The sequence below is a fragment of the Passer montanus genome, unplaced genomic scaffold (genome assembly GCF_014805655.1).
Source record: "Passer montanus isolate IOZ18808 unplaced genomic scaffold, ASM1480565v1 scaffold7, whole genome shotgun sequence".
NCBI classification, from domain to species: Eukaryota; Metazoa; Chordata; class Aves; order Passeriformes; family Passeridae; genus Passer; species Passer montanus.
Window position 1 is genome coordinate 6,716,998 of NW_024372147.1, and position 23,769 is coordinate 6,740,766.

General features: G+C 36.6%; 1 protein-coding gene across 2 annotated transcripts in view; it reads right to left on the bottom strand.

Annotated features, from left to right (window-relative positions):
* DENND4C (DENN domain containing 4C) overlaps positions 1 to 23,769 on the bottom strand; it is a 73,097-nt gene that overhangs the window by 19,748 nt on the left and 29,580 nt on the right. Inside the window, exons 6-23 of one of the 2 annotated variants that reach the window (XM_039729659.1) lie at positions 23,174 to 23,415; positions 22,274 to 22,340; positions 21,614 to 21,672; positions 20,146 to 20,290; positions 19,624 to 19,799; positions 16,022 to 16,122; positions 12,944 to 13,162; positions 11,805 to 11,950; positions 10,650 to 10,685; positions 10,288 to 10,418; positions 9,299 to 9,431; positions 8,653 to 8,859; positions 7,905 to 8,033; positions 7,052 to 7,196; positions 6,572 to 6,718; positions 3,970 to 4,095; positions 2,994 to 3,134; positions 545 to 1,692 (exon numbers count right to left, since the gene is read on the bottom strand). In XM_039729659.1, coding sequence (XP_039585593.1) covers positions 545 to 1,692; positions 2,994 to 3,134; positions 3,970 to 4,095; positions 6,572 to 6,718; positions 7,052 to 7,196; positions 7,905 to 8,033; positions 8,653 to 8,859; positions 9,299 to 9,431; positions 10,288 to 10,418; positions 10,650 to 10,685; positions 11,805 to 11,950; positions 12,944 to 13,162; positions 16,022 to 16,122; positions 19,624 to 19,799; positions 20,146 to 20,290; positions 21,614 to 21,672; positions 22,274 to 22,340; positions 23,174 to 23,415 — 3,498 coding nt within the window. The remainder of the gene's footprint in view (positions 1 to 544; positions 1,693 to 2,993; positions 3,135 to 3,969; positions 4,096 to 6,571; positions 6,719 to 7,051; positions 7,197 to 7,904; positions 8,034 to 8,652; positions 8,860 to 9,298; positions 9,432 to 10,287; positions 10,419 to 10,649; positions 10,686 to 11,804; positions 11,951 to 12,943; positions 13,163 to 16,021; positions 16,123 to 19,623; positions 19,800 to 20,145; positions 20,291 to 21,613; positions 21,673 to 22,273; positions 22,341 to 23,173; positions 23,416 to 23,769) is intronic. The other variant, XM_039729660.1, reaches the window with a different exon arrangement.

Genomic DNA, 23,769 nt, shown 5'->3' on the forward strand with positions numbered 1-23,769 from the left:
ACAAAAAAAGAGGAAGTTACAATATTCATCCCTCTATATCCTCTTTCATTCTTGTTATAGTATGTGAGAAGTTTTAGTCTGAAAAACACTCTGTTAGTCACAGAAGAACCATAACATTTAGTTTCCAAATTCCTGATAAGTAAATTTACTAGATCTTAGGTTGTACATTATTACTTTCAACTTTGACCCTCACCAACCTGACTTCCTGGGTTTGTAATTTAATTTCACAACCTAGGTTTTTAAAGTTAGACAGGGCATCATTTAAGGTGACATAAATGTGTACGTACCAGGGTTTCTTAGTTCAGTTTCTTTACATATAAAAAGAAAGACTAATAAACAAATGGGAGGTTTTTGTTGAGAACAAACAGCCTTTCCTTTTGTCTGAAAAGCAGGGTTTTTTTAATGGCAAGGAAAACACCATAGATAAAGTGTAATTTTTATTAGCTAATAAAAGTCAATATTTAATAAAAAACACCACCTAGAGAAGCAGAAGTTAGCCCTCTAACTTTTTGTCTCCAAATTTTTCATACTGAAAAACACTTACCTCATCATCTGAGTAACTATATGCTGATGTTACCACTCCCCACATCTTACTGGCCACATTGGCAGCCTGCTTCATGCCTGATTTCAAAACATCAATTTTTGGTCCAGACAGTATATTGTCTAACTTCAGATTGGATAAAGTTGTTACAACAGTTCCCAATGAGCCATGTGGGGAAGAGCGACCCAGTCCTGTCAAAGATGAAGACCGCTCCTTTTGAACTTGTGGGTGAGTTTGTTGCTTTGATCGTACAGCAAACGTTTTGGATCTGGAGACAGAAGGACTTCTTCGATTTTCATAACACTTGGAGGATGGCAGGATGGGATCCAAAGGCAGGCTTGACCTTCTTTCTTGGGAGTGACCAAGTGTACCAGAAGTATCTGCTTCCTTATCTGGCTTGTGCAGTTCCATGCTGGGAAACTTACTACCCAATGGGTTCTTCAAATTCATATAGCTCTCTATTTCATCTGCCAAATTACGTGCTGCAACTGGTGACATCAGCTTTTCCCCAGGTTCTGGATAACCTTTTTGTGTGCTGTCAGTAGCTAGCAAAGACAGAGGGTCCAAGCCTACTTCAACATCTTCCCTTTCAACAGGCTTAACCACTCCATAAAAGCTATTTCTTTTAGCAGTTGCATCTTTGGGTTCTGGTTTCTGGTTTTTAGACTGATCTGACTGTTCAAGATTCATGTCTTCCACTGAGGTCATATTTCCATCACTTCCATTCTCAAGATCTTCCTGCCCTTCCCCAGGTTCTTCCAGTACTGGTGAAGACCTATGTTCTAGGTCCCAATCACTTTCAGTTACACCTCTCCAAGTGCCACTTATGTCAGAAACCTGCTGGTCAGTGATATTTTCAAAACTGTGCGATTTATTCATATGAGAAGGTGGAGTTTTGGCCCCAGATAAAGCTGCTGTTAGGATCTTGGCATCTGCTCCCATCATTATTGCTATTTCTTTAGAATGCAAGTCCAAGCTGCCTTTTTTCAGCAGCATTCCAGCTCTGCTTTCACTGCTGAAACTGCAGCTTCTCTGTGAAAACAGTTTTTGCCTCTTCTGTCTTTTTTCACTTGTTTTCTTAGGAGAAACATTACCAAAGACTGTATCTTCAAGTGAATCCTGAGTTATGAACAGTGGGCTAGAAACGGTTTCTAAAAGGGAAAAAACATTAATAATATGGTGTCCATAGCCACCAAAAATGTTTATTTCCTGAAACCATATGAAATCTCCTTAATCTCCTTACACAGAGGAGACTGGGAGTACTACAGTCCCAAGATATCCATTAAGAAGTTACACTAGCATGAACACATTACTTCACTGCAAACACATCCTGCAGATCAAAAGCCACCCGCTCTTTACAATCAAAACTGTTTATGGCTTCTACCTCCTTTCCCCGTGCCAACATCCAGAGAGTAAGTACTACATCTGTGAACTAAAGAAAACTACAATATTAAGTAAAATTTGCTCTGGTTGGTTATGGGTTTTTTCCCCCCAAGAGCTACATTCAATATTTAAATAGTAAACTCCATAGTTCATTCTGGTTCTGAAAAATACTATAATGTGTGTCTGCCCAAAACAAATGCATTATTTCATTTATGACACAGATGTATATTTAGAAAATACTAACTAAGTTTAGCATGTGGAAGCCATAAACTAATCTTTTAAATGTTCCCATTTCCAATGGGTAATTGGGAATTTTTACTACCTAGATAGCTGTGTTAGCAAAGTTAAAATCTTCATCATAAGTATGGAAATTCTACTATATTAGAACCTCAAGAGAAGACCTGTTGTACCATATCCACATGCTGGAGGATGTTTGAGTCTCACATCAATGCTGCTTCTTGGCTAGCCATCAGTGTTCATAATTGCCAAAATGTTTCAAGCAACTTCTTAAGTCCAACTCCATTCTGTGCTATCAAGCTACACAGAAGCTGGACTACCTTGTCTTAGTAAAGGACAGACACAAAGGCAGAAAAAAAAATTGATCCCCAAGATTTGGCTTTTATATATCTGTAAATCTTCCTCATCACAAATCCTGAGATAAGTAAATAAATTTTGTACAGAACAAAGACAACACACATTGTTCCTGCATTATCGATTAGCAATGTAAGCTGCAGGAATAGAGACAGACTCGTCTCTATTTAGAGAGATTTAGATGACAAAATCAAGACTGGAGAGACAATTTGTCTTTGTTTCCTCGTACATTACTGAAACACTCTCAGTGCAGGGCAGTGACAATCTTGATTTCAGTCTACAGAATAGTGATTTTCAACCTTAGAATCTAGAGGTTCCTTCTATGTTACCTGCACAGGATAATGGTGGAAAGCAAACATCATGCAAGGCATCTGCACCTTGAACAGAAGTTTTGTTTCTTTTCATAACATGAAACAGATTGCAAAACACTACAGCACAAGATCAGGACTTTAGCAAGCTGTTTCATCCAGTGACTTACCATCACTGCTCTTTCTTCCACTGCTATCAAAAATGCCTGATGGAACTTTCACAATACTGTTACCCCAAGCAGGTGGATCAGCTGGACTCGGAGTTTCTATACTCAGCTGTTGCTTTTCATAAGATTTTTCTGTAGAAATCTCTGCAAGAAAGAGAATGTGAACATTAGTATATAGACATACAGATATATAGATAGATATATAAAGCTGAGATTTAACTTAGTAATTATTTGCACTGGTATGCAAAATATAAACTCCAACTGTCACCTTATGTAATAACAAACTAAAGGATCAGTCCTGCTAGGTATTGAGCATTTCCTGGAAGCAACACCCAGAAAGGTTACAGCTGCCAGCATTATGCAGAGAGTGCTTAGCTGTTCACAGGGTTATAGCATTTGCCAGTTTCTCCATGGGATTACTTCAACTAACCAAAGCAGAATAAGTAGTTCACAGATTTTCATGCAGGGCAATTTGTTTAATGAGAGCTTTAAAAGCCCTAATTCACATACAGGATCTCATAACCCAGATATGAAACAAATTTGGTAATGAAAACAACAAAATACAGAAAAACTAAGGGCAAAATTTGAACAGAAGACAGGAGATGACCCTAAGGCCTTCTATAGCTGGGGTGAGTTTGTAAGAAAAAGTAACAATTTTTATTAGGTCAACAGGTACAGCTAAAAAAATTGTCAAGATTTCAAACAGATAAATGAAGAAAATGGAATGTAAATTACTGTGTACCCCAACATTTGTCCATTTTTTCCATGTATATTAAGTTAATCTAATAAAAGGTTCTTTCTACCCATACACATCCCACTGCTATAATTTAGGGCACAGAATTAAAATAACTATATGAAATCTATCGTATTCTGAGCCTTGGAACATTATTAATTCAATGCACAGGGTATCTATGGTATTTTAATGCATGAAACACATTTATTACCAAAAGCTTCACCAACATAAAGAGGCATACTTAACCTCCTATTAAGTCTTCAAGGTTAGAAGAAATATCTTTCTCTACTTGTGTTTCAGTTGCAGGAAGACTATCCTCACCATCTCTCAAGAGTTCATCCTTGGATCTGTAACCCTGGTCTGACTGATCACCTGTTGGAAGAAACACAAACACGTGCTTCAAGCTCATTTTCCCTTCCTGAATTTGTTTTCAATAAGAAAAAAAAGGATCTGAAATTCATTTGTTTCTCGTGTTATCTCTCCAGCAAAGTTCATATTAAGATCTCCAAAATGTCTAATTTGTGGAAAGGCCTACTCAGTGATAATAATACCAGACATAATTCAGCTACACTTTTACTTTTCTAATTATACTAAATATGAGCCATCCCCCTAGAAACACGATGGTGACTAACTATTTTTAATGCATTGTATCTGCTCTCATTCCTTTTCTATTAAATTAGCATGAAATATTTAACTGCTGGGTAAGCTAAATTCTCAAAGCATTAACAAAAGAAATTTAGACAAGCACAGCCATAATTAAGCAAGCTTCTAAGAAGTGAATACAGTCCTGGAAAAAACCTGTACTATAAACTGTGCTAAATTTTTTCACTGCATGCCAAACTATAAATTGTAACAGAAAAAAAAAGTAAAACTACAAACATTTTTTAAAAAGTCTGTTCCTCTGCTATATCAGTTAAACTTGCTAGCTGTAACTCACTAAAAAACCGAGTTTACGGTAATCAAAGAAGTTTGTCACATGAAAAAATACAGAAAGTCTCCTTTCTCTTTTATTTTTTTATCTGAAGTGCTGCTGCATGTGCAAAAAGTCAAAAATAATATATAGATAGATTTCTCAGCAACATGTTAAACTGAATTGTTCATATACTTCAGAGTACCTATTAGCTCTCATTACTGCAAGAAAAAAGGTCAAAGTAAGTTATTGAGCATGAAAGGTGTTAGGAAGCTCCATAAAATTTGGGTGACAGAGACAATTCATCTACCACACATATTTATTTTACCAACAAATAACAACTATGTTAAAAAGAATTAAGAATTTGTGCAGCCATCAATTAATACATTTGGCTACTATATGAAAAACTTTTTATATAGAAAATTAAGTTCTGACATTCTTAGGTGCTTATTTTCTCTCTGTCAGATTTTCAATAAAGTTAGTATCCCTGCCTTGAGCAGAAGTTCCAATACCCCATCAATAAATGGGTGAATTACCTGCAGGAGTAACATTCAAGGGCAGAAATAATGCACACGTGCATCCAAGGCTTCACACCATAAGTCTGCACCCCACACCGTGATAGCCAAGGACAAATGCGGCACCCAAGAGACAGCAAAGAGCAAAAAGCAGAGCAACAAAGAGCAGAGAGAAGGGAAGTTCAGTAATCTAGGCAGGCATATCAGATGAAGCACAGGAATCAGACTCAAAGTTCTCTTTACAGAAGGGCTCAAGATATTAAAAACATGAAGAGTGTGCAAGAATCATTTTGTGCATTAAGTTTTGAAGTACACACAGAAATGAAGTTTAGTTGAAACTGCACAGGTAGGATGTGATCAGTACTAGAGCAGATAAGAAAAACCATGCATTTTGTCTTGCCATCTTAAATTATTAACTTCCTGTGCACTCGTTACTTCAGTTTGTCAGAAGGAGTACACACTATGTTTAACGTGGAATTTTTCTACAGCTTATCACCTGCCTTTCTATTCCCATGGTGTCTCCTAAAAACTGTATGACAAGGTTCTGACAATTTCTGAATTTATTTCAAAGTTTAGCAACTACTATTAAGAGACTTGAATATGGCATTTAAAAGCATAGTTTACCATAACCTAACATAACATACTATGAATGCTAATCAGACCTTTCTGACATATTACCAAGGAAAAACATTTTCAAGTGTTGCCTTCTAATCACCTCAGTAAATTCACTCCTTTCACAGAAAGATTTTACTAACATCAATTACCAATAAATGACTTACACTATGTTTAACGTGGAATTTTTCTACAGCTTATCACCTGCCTTTCTATTCCCATGGTGTCTCCTAAAAACTGTATGACAAGGTTCTGACAATTTCTGAATTTATTTCAAAGTTTAGCAACTACTATTAAGAGACTTGAATATGGCATTTAAAAGCATAGTTTACCATAACCTAACATAACATACTATGAATGCTAATCAGACCTTTCTGACATATTACCAAGGAAAAACATTTTCAAGTGTTGCCTTCTAATCACCTCAGTAAATTCACTCCTTTCACAGAAAGATTTTACTAACATCAATTACCAATAAATGACAACATGCAAAAATTAAACAGCCTCATACGTCACAGGCTTCACACCTTTTCTGAAGGTTAACACAAAAAGCAGGGTATATGAGACCACAGCAAAACGTTTATTTTAATATAATAGTATTTCTGCTATGGTACATTCTGAATTAAAGCATGATGTTCAGTAAAGGAGAAATGTTCAACAATTCATTACTTCTTTTTGAAACAAGTTAATTGTACACTCCTCTACAGCCTCAAGAAGGGAAGGTAGCAGTTGTGAAGGGGAAATCGACAGGAGACTAGAAAATTTAGCCTTTTAGGGAACCGTTAGTAGTAAACCCAGCAGAATCTAGTACCTGTGCTAGAGTGATTATCAACGGAATCAAGCCTGACTAAGTCACTGACGAAGAGGGTGTGCTCCCCACTGTTAGCATCATTAGAACTATCCACGCTACCATGGCTCACCATGTCCCCATCACTTCCACCTGTGGGACTCCGCAGAGCTAAAGACATGAACAAGAGCTGGTTAGTAAGAGAGGACTTAATTGCTCAGGTTTTTAAATAAATCTAACCTCTTCAGACAACAGTAAATACTTCTGCTCACACATATAAAATATGAGTATGAAATTCTGGTAACAGAAATCAAGATAATTAATTCTTCAGTATGCAAAAAAATTCTTCAGTATGTTACAAGCATCAAGTTGGCAAATATCAATTTTTACACATTTAAGGACAGATTTTCCACTTTCAAAAGCCACAATGGTAGCTGCAATCCCTCTGAAAGCATGTTATGTCCTTGTTCACCAGAAATAAATCTATTTCAACTAACTTATTACCTGGCATCACAGGCACTTGTGGGCTCTGCGTTGATTTCTTCAGGCACTGCCTAAACTGCACTGTGCCATGAACTACATTTCGTACCTTTGTCCACAGGAATATGCCACTGCGGTTGCCACTAGGCCAAGAAGACTCTAAAACTGCCTGCAGAAGCAATAACAAAAACAGTAAGGAAATTATATATAAAAAAACACAGTAGGGTGAGAAGCTTCCTCCCCCCCAAATAACAAAAAAGTTTTTTTAAAAAAAAAGTTGCCAACCATGGGACAAATACTTGGACAGAGGACAAATATCTTCCCTTTTATTCCACAGCTCAGTACAAAACAGCTGAGTAAAACCAGACAATAGACCAAAATTACTTTAATTAAGCAAAGTGGGTTTTGTTCTTATCTGTATATTTTACTAGCGAGAGAAGACCATAGTAACATCTTCTTTTTCCTTTATAAAATTTACCATGAAGCGTCATCAGGAACTTGGAAGCAAGGAAGGAGAGGGAGGATACTTCAACTAGCCTATTTCCAGCCTTCATCCATTTTGGATCTTGCCATCTTAAAGAATACACCTTAGAATAGATTTATTTGACATAAAAACACTAAATGGTTCCAAAATTTGTAAATGGAAACAGTGTAAATTCGTATTTCAACAGAATTTTTGGTTAGCTAAACAGCACAGGAATGTAAATTTAACAGTGTAGAAACATTTAGTGTAGATTCAGTCATTCTGTAAGCATGTCCAAAAGGATGTCTTGACTAAGAGAATCAGCAAATCCAAGTGAAGAGCTGCAAGAAACAACTTTGAAAAGATGCTATGACCCACTGGGAGTGACAAATGCAAAAGGCAGTGGACCCTTACCTTATTGTAATAACCATAGGTGATGGCATTTGGCTGTATTCCAGCATTTTTCATTTCAAAGAGGACTCTCACAGCCTGAACAGGCTGACCCCACAGTCCACAGAGCTGCATTACTACTCTGTAACAGACCTGACAAGATACAGAAATGCATAAATGGACTAAAGACAAGCATTTTGAAGTGTTCTTAAGCTCTTTTCTGATTTCCAACTTTTACACATGTAAAAAGGAAAACTGTGAGAATAACTGGTTAGTCCATAACATGCTACAGCCAGAAGAGGGAGCAAAAATTAAAGAGCAAGTCACAGAAACTGAAATAACACCAGCAGTCACACTGTTGACCATGCCATGGCCATGCCAATTGTTTTTGTTTTTTTTCCACTCAGGTCTTTTATTTGAGAAATAGAGGTAAAGTACCCATGTGAAAAGCACGACAACTTGCTGCTGTGTGCCTGTGGATACTACTGAAAGAACTGTATGCTGCACAAAAACCCATCATCCCTTCAGTGCAGTAAGGCTGCAAAGCACTAACTAAAGTGCAATAAAAACCAGGGATATTCCAGAACTTCCTTCTGGAAGTAATCTGTGAGCAAGACTAGCAACACTGAGTTGGAGTAGTTGACCCAGCATACACTATTCTGAGGATAAAAAAGGGACTCAATCTCCAGTTGTTGTAGTCAGCGAAGCACACTGTATTTGCACCTTGTGTTCTATTTCATAGTCACGGTAACTTTTTTTTATTTGTACTTGCCTCATCTAGCGGTTCCACTTCGGTTTTCCTCATTTTAATCAGAACATCATAGGCCTGTTGCAGTGCTTTGACCTTAGGATGTGCAACTCTGACATAGGCTGGCAGGCAAATAAACCATAGGCTGTAACTATGACTGAAGAGACACTTAGCCCACTGGGAGGGGCTTACATAATATTTCTTGGCTAATTTATGGGCTGTTTTTATCTCCTGTAAGGGTGAAACAAAACACAAAAGCAGATAAAAGACATAACATCTTGAATCTAGAAATCTAACTCAGATACTGGCTTCTTAAGAGTAAGTGTTTAATAATAACAGACACACATTCAGATGAAGATCCCTTTTTACCATTCTCTTATTAAGATGCTCTGCAAGCAAAAACTAGCATCAGGATCAATCTTTTTTCCCACACTAAGCATTCATTTCAATTTAATTTTATATTACAGTCTAAAGCTTAAAAATGCATTTGACAATAAACTGTAATCTCAGATTACAATTTTTTAATCTCTTCTGCTTCTTTTATTTGCAAGTTACAGAGACCAAACCTCTAAAAACATTTACTTATAGTATAAACAAGCAGTGGCAGTTTTACCCAGAAAATTTGTATCTTTCAGTGATCACACAGTGATTACAATGAGACTCATCTGACCTGTTTTGTCCTCTTTGCCATGAGTGCTGGACTATTTGAAATGCTGCTTCCAGCTGGGTGTCTGCTGAAGGAGAGCTTGAGCTCCTGTGGCCTGTCAAAGAGCTTGAAATCTAGTCGTGGGAAGTTTTTATAGCTATATAGATGATTTAAAAAAAGAGAAAATAAAAGTTTTTCACATACCTGCTTATAGCAGGAAAGCCATACAAAGACAACTGATATGGAAAAAAAAAAACAAACAGGAGAATAAAGAACCAGGAGAAAAAGAAAACAGCAAGATACTTTTAGCCTTATTCACAAGAATACTACAAGAAGGTGCCTTAGACATTAAGCCTCCAAAGACAATGGAAATAAGAACCAGACTGCTAACCATGTAATGAAGGTCAGGGGAGCACAGATGATGATTAACAAGGACAACAGCAAAAAACAGAACACTCATGATCTCCAAGAGAGACTGGAAAAAATAAATTGTACCCAGAGTGCCTGAAACTCCACACTTCTTGCACAGAGCTAAAGAAGACTGAATGCAAGAAATCTGAAAAGTGGAATGCATGTTTTGCTCTTTTGGTTCATCATTTGCAGATCAGTAGTAGTGGGTAAACTCAGAACCCACCCTTCATCATTCCCACCATGGAACAAAGAGCACTGCACTTCCTACAAAATACAAATGGCTCAAACAGGAAAAATGACACTGAATACATACAGAAAAGTATAAGTTGGCAAGAAACTATAAAACTATAAAGTTGGCAAGAAGTTATTGAAAAAGTAATACTATAATCCACATGCCCTCACCTATACACACTCAAAACACTGACTTCTAGAGGTTTAGAAACTTACCAGAATCTGTGCAGTTCATATCTTTCAAAGAGTTCTTTTGAATGTTTGCAGTTAATACTGCAAGACTAAGGCGAGTCTTGCACCAGCACAGAACATCTGCCCTGCTAACCATCACAGGCACTCTAGTTTCACTCTATGTGACCATCTAACTGTACCTGTATTTTGGCATTCGGTCCTGTCCATCATCAGCAGGTGGCTCTGGTGGCATTATGAACACTGTGTGCTCACTTTTTTGTGACTCATCAAGCTCAATCAAACGTGTATCTTCGACAGAATCTACATCGACCTGAAAAGGGAGTTTGTACATTAAATACAGAGTTTGTCTTTGTAACAAAATGTCCTTTTCAATGTCAATTATGTTGGGATATGTAAAAAATATATTTAATATACACTGTATTTGACTGGATATATACAAATTATACTTGTTCTAATTGCTCAAATATCAAGTCCACAGCCTTGTATTTCTATTTTTATTTCATGATCAGATATTCCTAAACATTTTCAAAGGCAAAAGTACCTTCTCTCCTTTTTCTGTTCCTTTATCTGGAAAGAGCTGGGAAAAGAAAAAAAAATAATTAAGTTTCTTCTTAACTCATAATCAAAATCCTAAATAACTACATTGAAGCTCTGCCACTTGCTGAAATGTTAAAGAAGAAATGGCAATTTTCCATATTAATGTAGAAGAAATTAAGCTCCTTTTCAAATACTTCAGTGAAGAATTCAGTAATCAGCATGCCTTCAATCTGCTGACATTATCTACTAAATACAAAATCCTTGATCTGTCAAAGGAAAAGTGCTTTCATTTTGTTTAGTTGTGAGAAACTCCTGTTTTGCAGCTATTTCCAATATGACAACCTGCAGTAATAACAAATTATTAACAAAGTATTCTCTAGAAGCATACCCCACATTTAGCAGAGAAAAGGAAAGGCAAATAAACTTTTGTCCATTAACAAATATTATTTTGATTGGAATCAATACTGAATCAAAGACTCACAGTCTATAAAAACTTGTTATTAAAATGAAGGTTCTCCCAGAAAGAATCATATACATATGCCTTAAAAAATAAATACAATTCTCTAGCTCCTAACTTTAATATTGTGAACTTGGAATTTTAAAGATGAAGCTATAAACTCCATAACCTACCTAGACCAGAAGCATACTGATGTGACTACATTAAAAAAAAAAAAAAAGGAAAAAAAAATGAAAAAAAGGAGCAATCTTCCTCCTAAAAACATGCATGTAATGAAAGGGGAACTTATCTACATAACCATTCCTGACTACATCTGAAACACCAGGCTTGTTTAATGTTGAAATTTTGGGAAAAAGCACAGCGATATTTTTGGTCATGGCAGATGACCACTGGTAGGAATTCCGCATTAGAGGGAGAAACTGAACATTTAATGGGAAGACATGGATGGTATTTTGCTGAAGTGTCAGCTACTGATAATTCTCACATTATCTTATATACTGAAATCCTACAGGCCTTTAATTAAAATTTCTTCCAACAACACAGAAATTATGACCACGCAAAAGGATGCAAAAAGGAAAATGACTCAGCAATAACCACCAATCCTTTTGAATACTTTGTGCAGGAGATATGTACCTTCCCAACCAAAGGACAGAACTAACACAAAGTGAACAGAAGAATATTATGTAGTAGCATATTTCTCACCTTTTCTATGCAGTCATCAAAAAATGCCAAGCCAGTATCCTTGTCACTCACAAAACTGCACTCTTCAATAAAGCGACTGAATATCTGTGTTTTGGTGAGATGCGTGTAGAACTTCGTATAGGCCCGGTCTCTGCTTTTTAAAAATCCTGGTTATAAAAGGGAACACACAACTAAGTACCAGTTGAAGTTCCACAAGAAATTAACACATGAAGTGAGTTAATAAACATAAATCACATAATCAATATAAATTACTTAAGATGCTAATACTTAAAGTATTTGCTTTATCAATAACAACTATTTGCATATAATATCTATTTGCATTTGGAATATTAAAATAACAGCATTCTTAATAGCTATTTTTTTACATCCTTGGCAATCAATCACACCCATGTAATCCCTTCTCACTCTGTTTGTTGATTCATTGTGCAAGAAGATGACCTTGTACAAAAGCATCCAACAGCTAAAACAATACTAAAATTAAAATTACATTACTCTAAAAGGTGATGGGCTTGATAAAACTGAAAACTCTACAAATGATTACCTAAAAATCTCTTCTCAAATATCTTATCCAGTAATTAAAAAAAAAAAAATTAAAAAAGAAGAAACAGGACCCAAAACACCACCACAGACAAAACCCCTCTGACATTTTATGTAGCATCTGGCTCATGAACAGATCTGAACAGTTAACAGTGATAAGGGAAGTGACATTTGTTTATTGCTCGCCATAATTCTGATTTCTGCCCCATTCTCTACTATTTTTCCATTTTTATCGAGACCATTACTTCACTCCTCATTACTGGGCGTTTAGCACTTTTGCATCAGACAAATTTAGAAATATTTTTTAATATTAATTCTATTCCCAAGAGATGCCCTTGCAGAATGTGCCATGATGAGAGGGCATCATGCTACTAAAAAAAAGCTTTTTCTAATACTGGAGCTAGTGCAAATCTGCAGTACTATATGTATGTATCTGTGTTCCAATCAACTTTGAATAGCTTGACTTCAGGCAACTGCAATTTTATATACCGCCAAGAACTCTACAACCAAGGGGAACTTTGACCTCTAAAGTTATGCAGCTCTTCAGCTCTGAAGTTGCAACACTGCCACTGCTATCAGGAGCTTGTTTGCCCCACCCTCACCTTGATGATCAAACAATGAATCGGCAGCAGTTGCTTTATTTGAAGGTGCCTGTGTGATTGGCTTAAGGAATGTTCTGTAACCCTTCAAAATAGATGCCATGAAACGGAGAAAAGCTTCCTGGATCTCCATCTCAAGTTCTATCATCTTCTTCTGCCAGGAGAAATCTGCCTCTATAGGAGTCATTTCCACTGCAGAACCTTCTTGAGTTTTCCTGTGAACTAGAAATGAGCAACACATACAAGCCTTTAATCAAAATTCAGTGCATTCAAAAATTTGTTTCTCTTTGTCCATGTTCATAAATGATAAGCACTAGAAAATCCCATGATTATTTTCCAATTGAATTAGTTGACAAAAAAGGTTACCTCAAAAGTGGATTTTTCTACCTCATGTAGCAGTCTGTGACACAAAACAAGGATGTCGGCTCAGTTAATGCTACTTCATACTCAAATGAATATAGTCTTTAAATAATAAATCAACACAAACACAAAACACTATGTGTGGTAGTTTTTTACACTCCCTGCCCCAACCAAGCTCCTTCTGGGCTGCTATACAATCTCCGGTCTCCTCAGGCATTCTCTCCAGGCCTTGGCCTTGATTAATGCCTCCGAGCAGTTAAGGTCCCCTTCAGCTTATCAGAAACATTGCCTGTTCTCAGGAACTGCTGCTGCTGTTCCTGAGAACAGTTTTTGCCTAATGGATAGGCTTGGAACACTATTTGACTGAATAATAGCTTAAAAGAAGAATATTATTATTATTACTACTACTAGTAGTAGTAGTAGTAGCAGTAGTAGTAGTACTGGACTTTTGAGGAAAATTCCAGTAGTTTTCAGTCCACTCTATGACGACTGACAGATGACTAAAGATAATAATTTTGTGACACTATGAAGATTAGTCCTCAGCCAGGTCCTCTTAGCTCTCCTGGGCAGCTATGACTGCACCAGCGCCTAATTCTCAGTGGTACCTCTCGGAGACCACCAGCTCCCTAGTTTGCCATGCCACTCTAAGGACCATTGCTGAAACCTGCTGACAAGGCCTGGGCTACCCCCCGCACCAGTACTGGGTACTACCCAATCCTCAAAGCTCAGCCTGTCACCCCTTGAGTGTTGTCAAGGGATGGGAGTATCTCACTAAACTCAAAGTGAATTTTCAACAGGTACATACACATTTGCATACAATTCTTTGGGTCTGTGTGCATGTATGTGTCAATGGATTTAAACACCCAATGGCAAGTACAGTATGAATATTTCCATCTCAGATCTGTAATGAAGTTATGGTGGTGCTTACAGTAAATCTTATTAAATCACTCTGTAAATGTTGTATCAGTCAACGACTAAGTGCTGCTAAATCCTTTAGACAAACCTGGGGCTTAGTTTGGACTTGGCCCCTTCGTCTAAAGCTGAGTTTAGATCCAGTTGCACCTAGGCTCTATCAGGAATTTAGAAAGTAAGAGGGTCTTCTCTGAAACTCTTGACTCTACAGAAGTGTTTCCCCTAGCTCTTTATACCCTTGTTCCTTTGCATTCCCAGACTTTGTTAAACTCATTCTACCTTGATTCTATTCTGATTTTCCTTTTGTTCTTCATCAGTGATAGAGTGAATATTGCTACTGAACTTTGTTGTGCTTTTGCAAATTCATATGAAACATGCTTTTGCCACTGATTCTTTAAGTGACCTAAATCACTCATTTGTTACACCATGTTTTTCCTGTTCTGAAGAATACACATATAAAGCTACTTTTCTAACATCAATCCTAACATTTTGGTGCACCAAATGATGGAAACAAGTAAGTGACACTTGGAGTTTACTCTTGCATTCTTAAAAAAACAGCAGCAGGTATTGTTGAAAATGACAGTTCCACACTTATAACAAAAATATCAGTTATAATAATAAAAATACCTCTACATAAATAGAAATAAATATTACAACATAGCTATTATAATATTGTCAAAATAGAAAAAAAATATTTAAGAGATACCACTGGTTGTGCTCAAGACAGAATTAGGAAGTAGTTCCTAATGAATGATACACACTGCTGATAAATGTAAAAGTTAAGATTTTCTAACAGATAAAGTAAAGGCTATTTGAAAAAAAAATCATAGAAAACTAAGGCAGGAACACCTACCTCTTAATTAACATTTTTTTTTTGCTTTTGTCTTTTATGACTTTTCTGTATCTTAGGTACACCTATGAGGTCATCATAGTTTTCTTCCCCATAACAACATAACGTTACATACCCTGAACCATCTTACCTGAAAGAATCTATTTTCAGTTAGAAAGAAACAATACCTGAAAACTGTTAGGTCAGTTAGAACTTTGCTCCTATCTGTTAAAGACATTAGGCTGAATACAGCCAGTCTTTATTTTTTTTTCACAATTTGTCAAAAATTAGCTACTCCATTACTGTGATAGAAAAGTCATTATCTAAGATATTCACTAGCACTGGACCCTGGGAACTACCACCCCATCAGCCTCCCTCTGTATCTGGAAGATCATGGAATAGATCCTCCTAGAAGTTGTGCTAAGGCACAGGGAGAACAGGGAGGTGACTTGAGACACTAGCACAGCTTCACCAAGAGCAAGTCCTGCCTGCCCAACCTGATTACCATCTGTGATGGAGTGACACAGTGGGCAAGTGAAGGGCTACAGATCTCCGGAACTGTGTAAAGCCTTTGACACAGATCCTCACAGCATCTTCTCGCTAAACAGGAGACAGATGGATTTGACAGGTGGACTGCTAGATGGATAAGAAATTGGTTAGTCATATCCAGAGGGTAGTGGTTTAGAGCCCTGATGGACATCAGTGACAAGTGGTGTCCCTCCTGATATAGACAAGTGGTCCATATCAGGGCCTGTGTTATTAAATATCTTCATCAGTAACACAGACAAAGGGATTGAGTGCATCCTCTGTAAAGGGTGAAAGACACCCTTTGGGTGTCTCTTCACCCTCAGCCAAGGGTGAAGATGATTAAATTCTAAGAATTCACATTGAAAGAGTCTAAAAAAAAATCAATCTGCAAGCGATAAGAGGAAATCATACATTTATACACTAATTAGAAGTTCTTATTTTATCTATTTCACCTGCTGCAAGCTGTGGGTGCAGTTTCTTTAAGGTGCTGAGAAGACTTTTACATGGCTTTTTAGGAAACTGCTTCCAGTTGGTGCTCTTCTTATCATCTGATCTAAAACATAGGAGAGACAAAAAAGGACATATAAAATAGAGACAGTATAAAAAAGAATAATATCAACAGCCTTAAGTCAATTCATTTTAAGAAGACAGTACCTTAAAATTATTTTGAAATCTTGTCACTGTACCTATTTGTTAAAAATAAAAAATTGGGACTGACATAACTTAGAATTTCATTTATTCAGATACACAACAGTATAAAGTGAGTAATGAGTAGAGTTTCTTCCAGTCTGCAAGGAGATCTGCCTTCAGATTTAATTTAGACTTTATAGACTATTTGTCTTTCAGATTTTTATCAGCCTTGCCAATATTATTTAAGCACACTCTTCTGTATGTGATTATTATACACACTCTATTCTAGCACAGATCTGCCCTACCACTGCTCCTATAAACAAAGGCAGTTCTGAGTACAACATGTTACACAAAGAGGAGGCCAGATCAGTCTGAGAACTTGATGGTCAATACAGTATTTTGCTATATTCCTATGGCAACCCAGTCCTATCTTCACAGTCTAACAGGTATTAAAAGACTAGGAATTCAGTTCACAGCTGGAAAATTATGTGGTTGATTAAGCAGTGGGGTAAATTGGTTAAAGGGATGCTCATCTTCTTTAAGGACAACAACAGATAAAATAGACCTTCTTTAGCAGTTGGATATAAATAAAGAGAAGGGAATAAATCCCAAGAACTCCTATGCCTCTTTCTGGAAGGTAAAAGATTTGAGAGAATTGCCCTCACAGAGAATATACCAAACCTCTTTGCCATGAAACCTAACCAGTTATGAGCACCCAAGCTGATACTGGGACTAGCTGTTTTTGCACTCTGCATCTGTGAAATACTTGTTCCATTATTATTTGCTTTATTGGCATGAATACAGAAATATCTTCAGAAGGAAGCCAAAGTTCATGGAGTTAAAGAAAAATTCCATACTTATGGATCCATTTGCCCATTCTTCCCCCACAATGATGGCATGAGTATAAACAACATAAGTAGTACCATTCCAAAAGTGACTGGAAAAAAGTCCTGCCTAGAAAATAAAACAAACTCTCAAATCTTTGCCCTAAAAAGGCTAGCTAACATTGAAAAATCATTAAGTATCAGAGAGAGAGTTGAAAAAAAATTGACAAGTAATAAGGAAGATGCTGAATGAATAAAAGGTATATTTATTTATTTTAAAAAATTATTTTATTTTAGGTATTTAGGTATTTTATTCATTATTTATTTTGAATAAAAGATATTTAGTATTTTTTGGTATAGCTTAAGAAAGCAGTATACTTGCTCTGGAAATGGATTTTTCTATTAAGCAGTCTTTCCAAGTCAGCAACAGTGCTGTCAAATGCTTTTACACCTAAACAAGGAAACAAATAAATCCAGCACTACTGCATTGCCATAGAACTAAAAAGGGGCAGAAACCGATGTGGATAAAACGAAATGAGAAAAAAAATCTTTATTCACTAATAACAAGAGCATTTTCATAATTCTATATTATCTTCAAGACAAAGTGCTTTACGGAGATTTGGACTTACCTATACACCTCCAAAACTGAAATATATACTCATTGCCAGGTTAAAAATGCTTTATAACTCAGCTACTCACATTTACCAAATCAATTCAGTATTGAAAGAGAAGTGTGCTTTTAAGACAGTAAAGGAAAGGGTGGGAAAGTTAACTGACTCATAAGAGGTCAGCCACTAGTAGATTTTTAGTTCAACAACCAATCAAAGTAATGTTGGTACTCGGTCTTTCTAACAGTCCTAAAGCATCTTGATATCCCTATCTCCCTGCAAAATCTCCTGGTTTTATCTCTATTTTTTGGCAATGCAATCCTCAATTTCCATTCTACTTATAAACAAAAATACTGAGGTATTTTTCCCTGCAAGTATCTTCAAATGATTAAGTTATGCCATGACTTTCTTCAATACATTCTTCTTTCACAACACCTACAATTATTCTCTTGGTGGCATAATACTTTGTTAAAAACTGATGAAAATGATTTTTGAAGTGTTTTCATGGAGACTTAGGAGAAGGAGAAAAAAAACCCCAGACAGAAAAAACAAACACGATTTGTTTCATTGTTTACCATTCACTTTGATGCTACTAACAAAAAAATGTATGTCAGTAATGTAAAGGAAACATTCACATCAGTAGAGGAAGGGTCCTTCTGAGACAGTAAAAATCAAGTAAGCATTTCACTGATCCACAGGTCAAATTACTAACTCTAACTCAAGTGAGTAAAAAAAAAGAAGTCAAGAGTTAAAAAATTACATGGTAAGTAAAGCTAAATTTTCACTGAGAAAAGATGTGCACTTGATTTAGTGATGATCACCGTCATCTTGAATTAGCTTAGATCCATCTTTCTATTTATGTTCTACTTAAAAATGGAAAAGTAGTTACTAAACACTGAAAAATCTGATTTTTCATTTCTGTTATTTGTGCTCACAATATAGAAACCCAGAAGAATTATTCAGAATTAGCCTCTCCTCAAGAAGTGCAAAGAAACTGTTCAAGGAGTACTTTAATTTAAGAAAAGTACTATATTACAATACATTAATTAAGTTAAAATATTTTAGAATTAATGTAGTGAAGACATCAAATTTTGCTTGATTGATCTCACAAAAAAATCGTCCCTGTAAGTTCAGAAAAATTTCTTTATTAACACTAATATGAAGCAGCCCAAGTGCAAGATAGTGTCAAGAGTTATTATGAAAGATCCTGAAGCATTCATGTTCATGTAGGTTGCTTTAAGAGGATCAAGTCCAACCACTTACATAACTCTGTCATGACCACCACAAAACCATGTCCACCACTAAAACAAGCACTGTTATCTACATGTCTTTTAAGGACCCTCTAGGGCTGGTGATTCAGCCACTTCTCTGAGCAGTCAATTCCAATACCTGACCATGAGTGAAGAAAGTTTTCCTACTGTCTAATATAAAGCTCCCCTGCTGCAACTTGAGGCCAATTCCTTTCATCTTGCTGCTTGTTACCAGGAGAAAAGACTGACCCCATCTGGCTGCAGCCTCCTTTCAGGCAGTTGTAGGGAGTGATAAGGATCACTTCCTCAGGATCCCTTTCTACACGCTACACAACCTCAGCTCCCTCAGCTGCTCAGCTGCTCCTCACAACACTTGCTCTTCAGACCCTCCACCACCTTCTCTGGACATGCTCCAGCACCTCAATGTCTTTCTTGCCCAGAACTGAACACAGAATTTGAGATACGACCTCACCAGCACCCAGTACCGGGGGACAATCCTTTCCCTAGTTACTTACCATTGTTACTACCTTTATAGCAAAATCTGCATCACATTTTTGTAGGAAGTGTGAAGTGTTGATCCTTGACTTATTAAGTTTTAATTTACTTTAAAGCTTTAGAAATTAGGAAAAAAAGGGACAGTAAGAAACCACATTGGATCAAACAGTGTTTAACAATTTTGTCTCCTGAGCACTGCAGCAATCTCTTCATCTACAGAAAAATGTAAAATCTCCATAGAACTTACATGTAAACCATGTTTGTGTCTAAGTCAATGCACACAATATCCTGTGGTGGATCGTACAGATCAAAGTATCGTGAATCAACTCCAACAATAAATGGAAGAGGTGCACTGAGTACGGTGGCCAGAGACAAAGGACAGAGGGGGATATATGGACATTGCCACTGAAATGGAAATATCATCTGAAGGAAAAATTAAATGAAATAAATGTATTAAAACAAGACAACAGATACTGTACGTGAAAAAACAAGAATTTACATACAGCACATTGAAATGAAATTACTAAAAGCTTTGTAACACTATCAGAAAAAGGTCCCCAAGTTTGTTACTTTAATACAGTATAACTCTCAGTTAGCTATGCAAAAATCATTCTCTTCCTAAGAGTTACTAGATAGGGCAATTGAAATAAATGCTATTGCTGGGAAAAATGACCATTTAGTACATCAGAAATTTTAACTTAAAGCCTTGTTACAACTGTGATGTTTAAATCAATTTCTCTCACTGCTGTACAGAACACTTTGTACTTACAGCTACTACAGCTTCAGCAACTCCTGTCAACACAGCTGGTCTAAGGGAATGGAGGAGGATCTTGCCTTCTAGTAATACAAAGAGTAGCAGAGTGGCACAGTTTTCTGGTCCAAGATTCATGAGCAGAGTGCTAAAGTTTGCTCCACTAAGGAGTGATGGGAAAGGCAAAGAAAAGAAAAATGTTACAGGGTTCAAAAAAATTCACTACAATCAAACTTCTGACAACTGTCAATGTTTGGGATCAACTAGTTGAATGGTGCTAATACACATCAAATAGCTACCTAACTAACAGCTGTCATGTCATTTTAAGGCTTGTACTACACCAAAGAAACCTAAATTTAAATTCTATTGCTAAAGAAACATACACTAAATCATGCTACTGCTAAATTTGTGCTGTTTACAGCACTCTCTCTCAGAGATGCACTGGCATCTTGTCTTCATACTAAAAAAGCAAAGCTAATTGCTAATTCAAACAAAAATAACACCAGCAGTTTCATATGATGAGTTACCTCACACAAGAATCATGAACTAGAGTATCCATTTGATCTTAGAATCACAGCATCAAATTCCTGTGTGAGTCAAAATTAATCCATCATTCTGATGGTGACATGCTTTTAGTTTATGTGGTTTAGCCTCCATTCAATTTGTTGAGACTGTACACATTTAGGAATTGTAATGACATCTATTAGTACAAGAGTGTAAAATCTGTCCTTAAAAAAGTTCTTACATGTTGTTTTGCAATTTAGTGCCTGGCTGCAATTTTTTTATCCAAATGCTTGTGTAACAAATGTTATTAAAGATGCGTTTCTGCATAAAGAATATTATATGATAATGTTTTGGGTGGAGAGAATAAAAAGGAAGAAGATTTTGGTGTTTAACTTGAAACCAAAGATGAACAGAGGCGTTGAAATAAAACCACATGTCACAATCATAGCGAGGTCTAACCCAGATGATGCAGGAAGCATCCACAGAGACTGCATCAACCTTCAAGCATAAATACTCATTTGGAGGTATACCCTTGAATTCCTGAAATGTTTGCACACTTGTGTATTCATGGATTTCACCTAACTGCTTGATATTATTGTCTCCCTTGGATCCAAAAAGAGGAAAAAAGCAAGATAGCAGTCTCTATGCTATTAAACTTTGCTTACTACACTGGTTCTGAAAATATAAGATCTTTAAATATGGGTATGTTTTTCTCCTCACAAGTGTTGTATTATTCCTTTAGAGGTCCTGCAATAATCTGACAATTCATCTTTATTTCAGGATTATTAGAGATATTATACTATATTATACTTCCACAAGGGCACATGCACATCAAGACAAGATGTAACATTGTAAATGCATATTGAGCTTCCTGTTTATAATATAATGATATTGCACTAATATTTGACTGTCTTCTATGACTGACTCCTGCTTGCCTCTGATTTTTTCAAGTGGCATACATTATAAGCATTAATAATGATACCTTAATGGCAACGGTGTAGAAACTGGCTGTGACAATATTAAAGCATCATGGGCAGAAAGCTGAAACACAAAGTAATAAGTGATTGACAAGAACAACCCCAAATTTAATACATTCCAATATAAATATATATCCACAGTCTCATAAACTGCCTGGCATACAGACACAGTGACTTTGGGACTCGGGCTCACTAAGCTAACAGAGCTCGCATTAGTCACCGAAACAATTCTTAGAATTACAGGAAATTGTCTGTGACTCAGTGTTGAGCATGCAACCGCTGCTAGGTGATTAAGCAGAGAAGCACAAGAGACACTGCCCCGGGGGACTAAACTCTGCCCCACAGCAGTGGGTGGACAAATGAGAGGCAGACAGAAAACAACCCTACCACTGAGGTAATGCAAATGGTGCCTATAAAATGAAAGCATAATACATGGCAGATATTTCAAAAGTGCAAGTGTGGACTTCTGCCATCCACACTACCTGAAATATGAAATAGTTTGTTTCCCTTGCTAAATTGTACCAGGATTGTATCAATGACAGAGAAGGCCAGCCCATCTACCTCCTCGCCTCTCCCTTTTGAGAAGTGTGTATTCAAACCCAAGTTAAAAAAAAAAAAAAAAAAAAAAGAAACCAAAGGCAAGAAGGATGAAAATTTTTGCTTACCTGCACAAGAATCCTTGGCCTTTGTGGTGAAGGGAAAGGTATATTGTGCATAAAATGGGATATATGTCTGCAAAGAAGACAAGATATTGGAGAAACAGCACCAGGGTATAATGAAGGGCTCAAAACAATGTTAATCACGTTTTAGAATTAATATGGTAGCATTTTTTAGAAAGACTGTTAAGATTTCTTTACTGTTTTGATAAGTCTAATAGCCTATTTATGCAAGCCAAAATGAAGAAGCTTCATTCACTCAGTTGCATGCCTGAAAATTAATACTGGCAGATTCAGATATGTAAGCAAAAGATAAGAACATAGTAGCATTTAGGCAAGCCACTTCAAATCCCAGGCAGGCAGCCTAACCCTCTTCTGCAGTTTCTAAAGAGATTCTGCTAAGACAAAGTATTTTGCTGGATTTCTTAAGAGTTTAGAAGGTAATATCATTTTCCAGCAAACTTTCAGGATCATGACAAGCATCCTCTGCAGAGTTTGCACACATATTCATAGACATGAACTAGCTGCAGTGCTTGGAAACAGACATAGATATTCACCGCTGATATTCCTGAGCTTTATATTTACTAAGCTAAAGCACAGGACTGGAAATGTAGCACATATCACAGCGCAGCCTGTTCTGTACTTGATGTAGCTAAAAGAAAGGTAAACAGGCTTGACATATTCTAAAAAAGACCCAGACTAAAATCCAGTTAGCCTTACTCACACTGCAAGAGCCAGTACCGTTAAATAGAAGCAGCAATAACTTCTATCTGTACAACATAAGTTAAACAGAGCAAACATGATGGTGGATCAACTACAGCAACTAAGCAACTGTGACATGCACAAATCACATGATTTCTTGAGCTTATAACCACATTCACACAGCAACTTCAAAAATGTTTTACATACTTTTCAATGGGAAGAGGATGAGGTCCAGAGACAGAGAGTTTGTAGATGAACATAAGAAATTTTCGAAATGCTTCAAAGAAGGGCCAGTGTGAGAGAAGACAGATGCATTTGTTTGAATTTATGGACTTGGAAGTAATCACTTTTCTCTCTACAGTCGTCAAAAGACCCAGCTGTGATTGCTGTTTTTCTGTTAGCAGCTCCCGGGGATAAGGCTCATAAAACTGGATAGCAGCACCATAAACCTACAAGATGAAAAAAAACCACAACAACTAAGCAGGCCCAGTATTTAACAGGAATAGGGGCTAGAACTTTTGATGCATCTTTAAGTCTCTGGAGTTTGCACACACTACAGTGCTTTTTGCTGGTACCTTATGAAATGACTATTTATATAACATGCACAAAGCAACCATATCAACAAAATGCTTTGAACCTCATTTTCACTGCACCTTCCTCAACAAAGTATTCATACTCACTTGAAAGGGAAGGAACCAACCCTTCATTTTGTGACAAAACCTTACCCATGAATCATCTGGGTCAAAAACATCCCCAAAATCTAAAACCCAAACCCTCATGAAATGTTTCTGTTCAGTGAATTC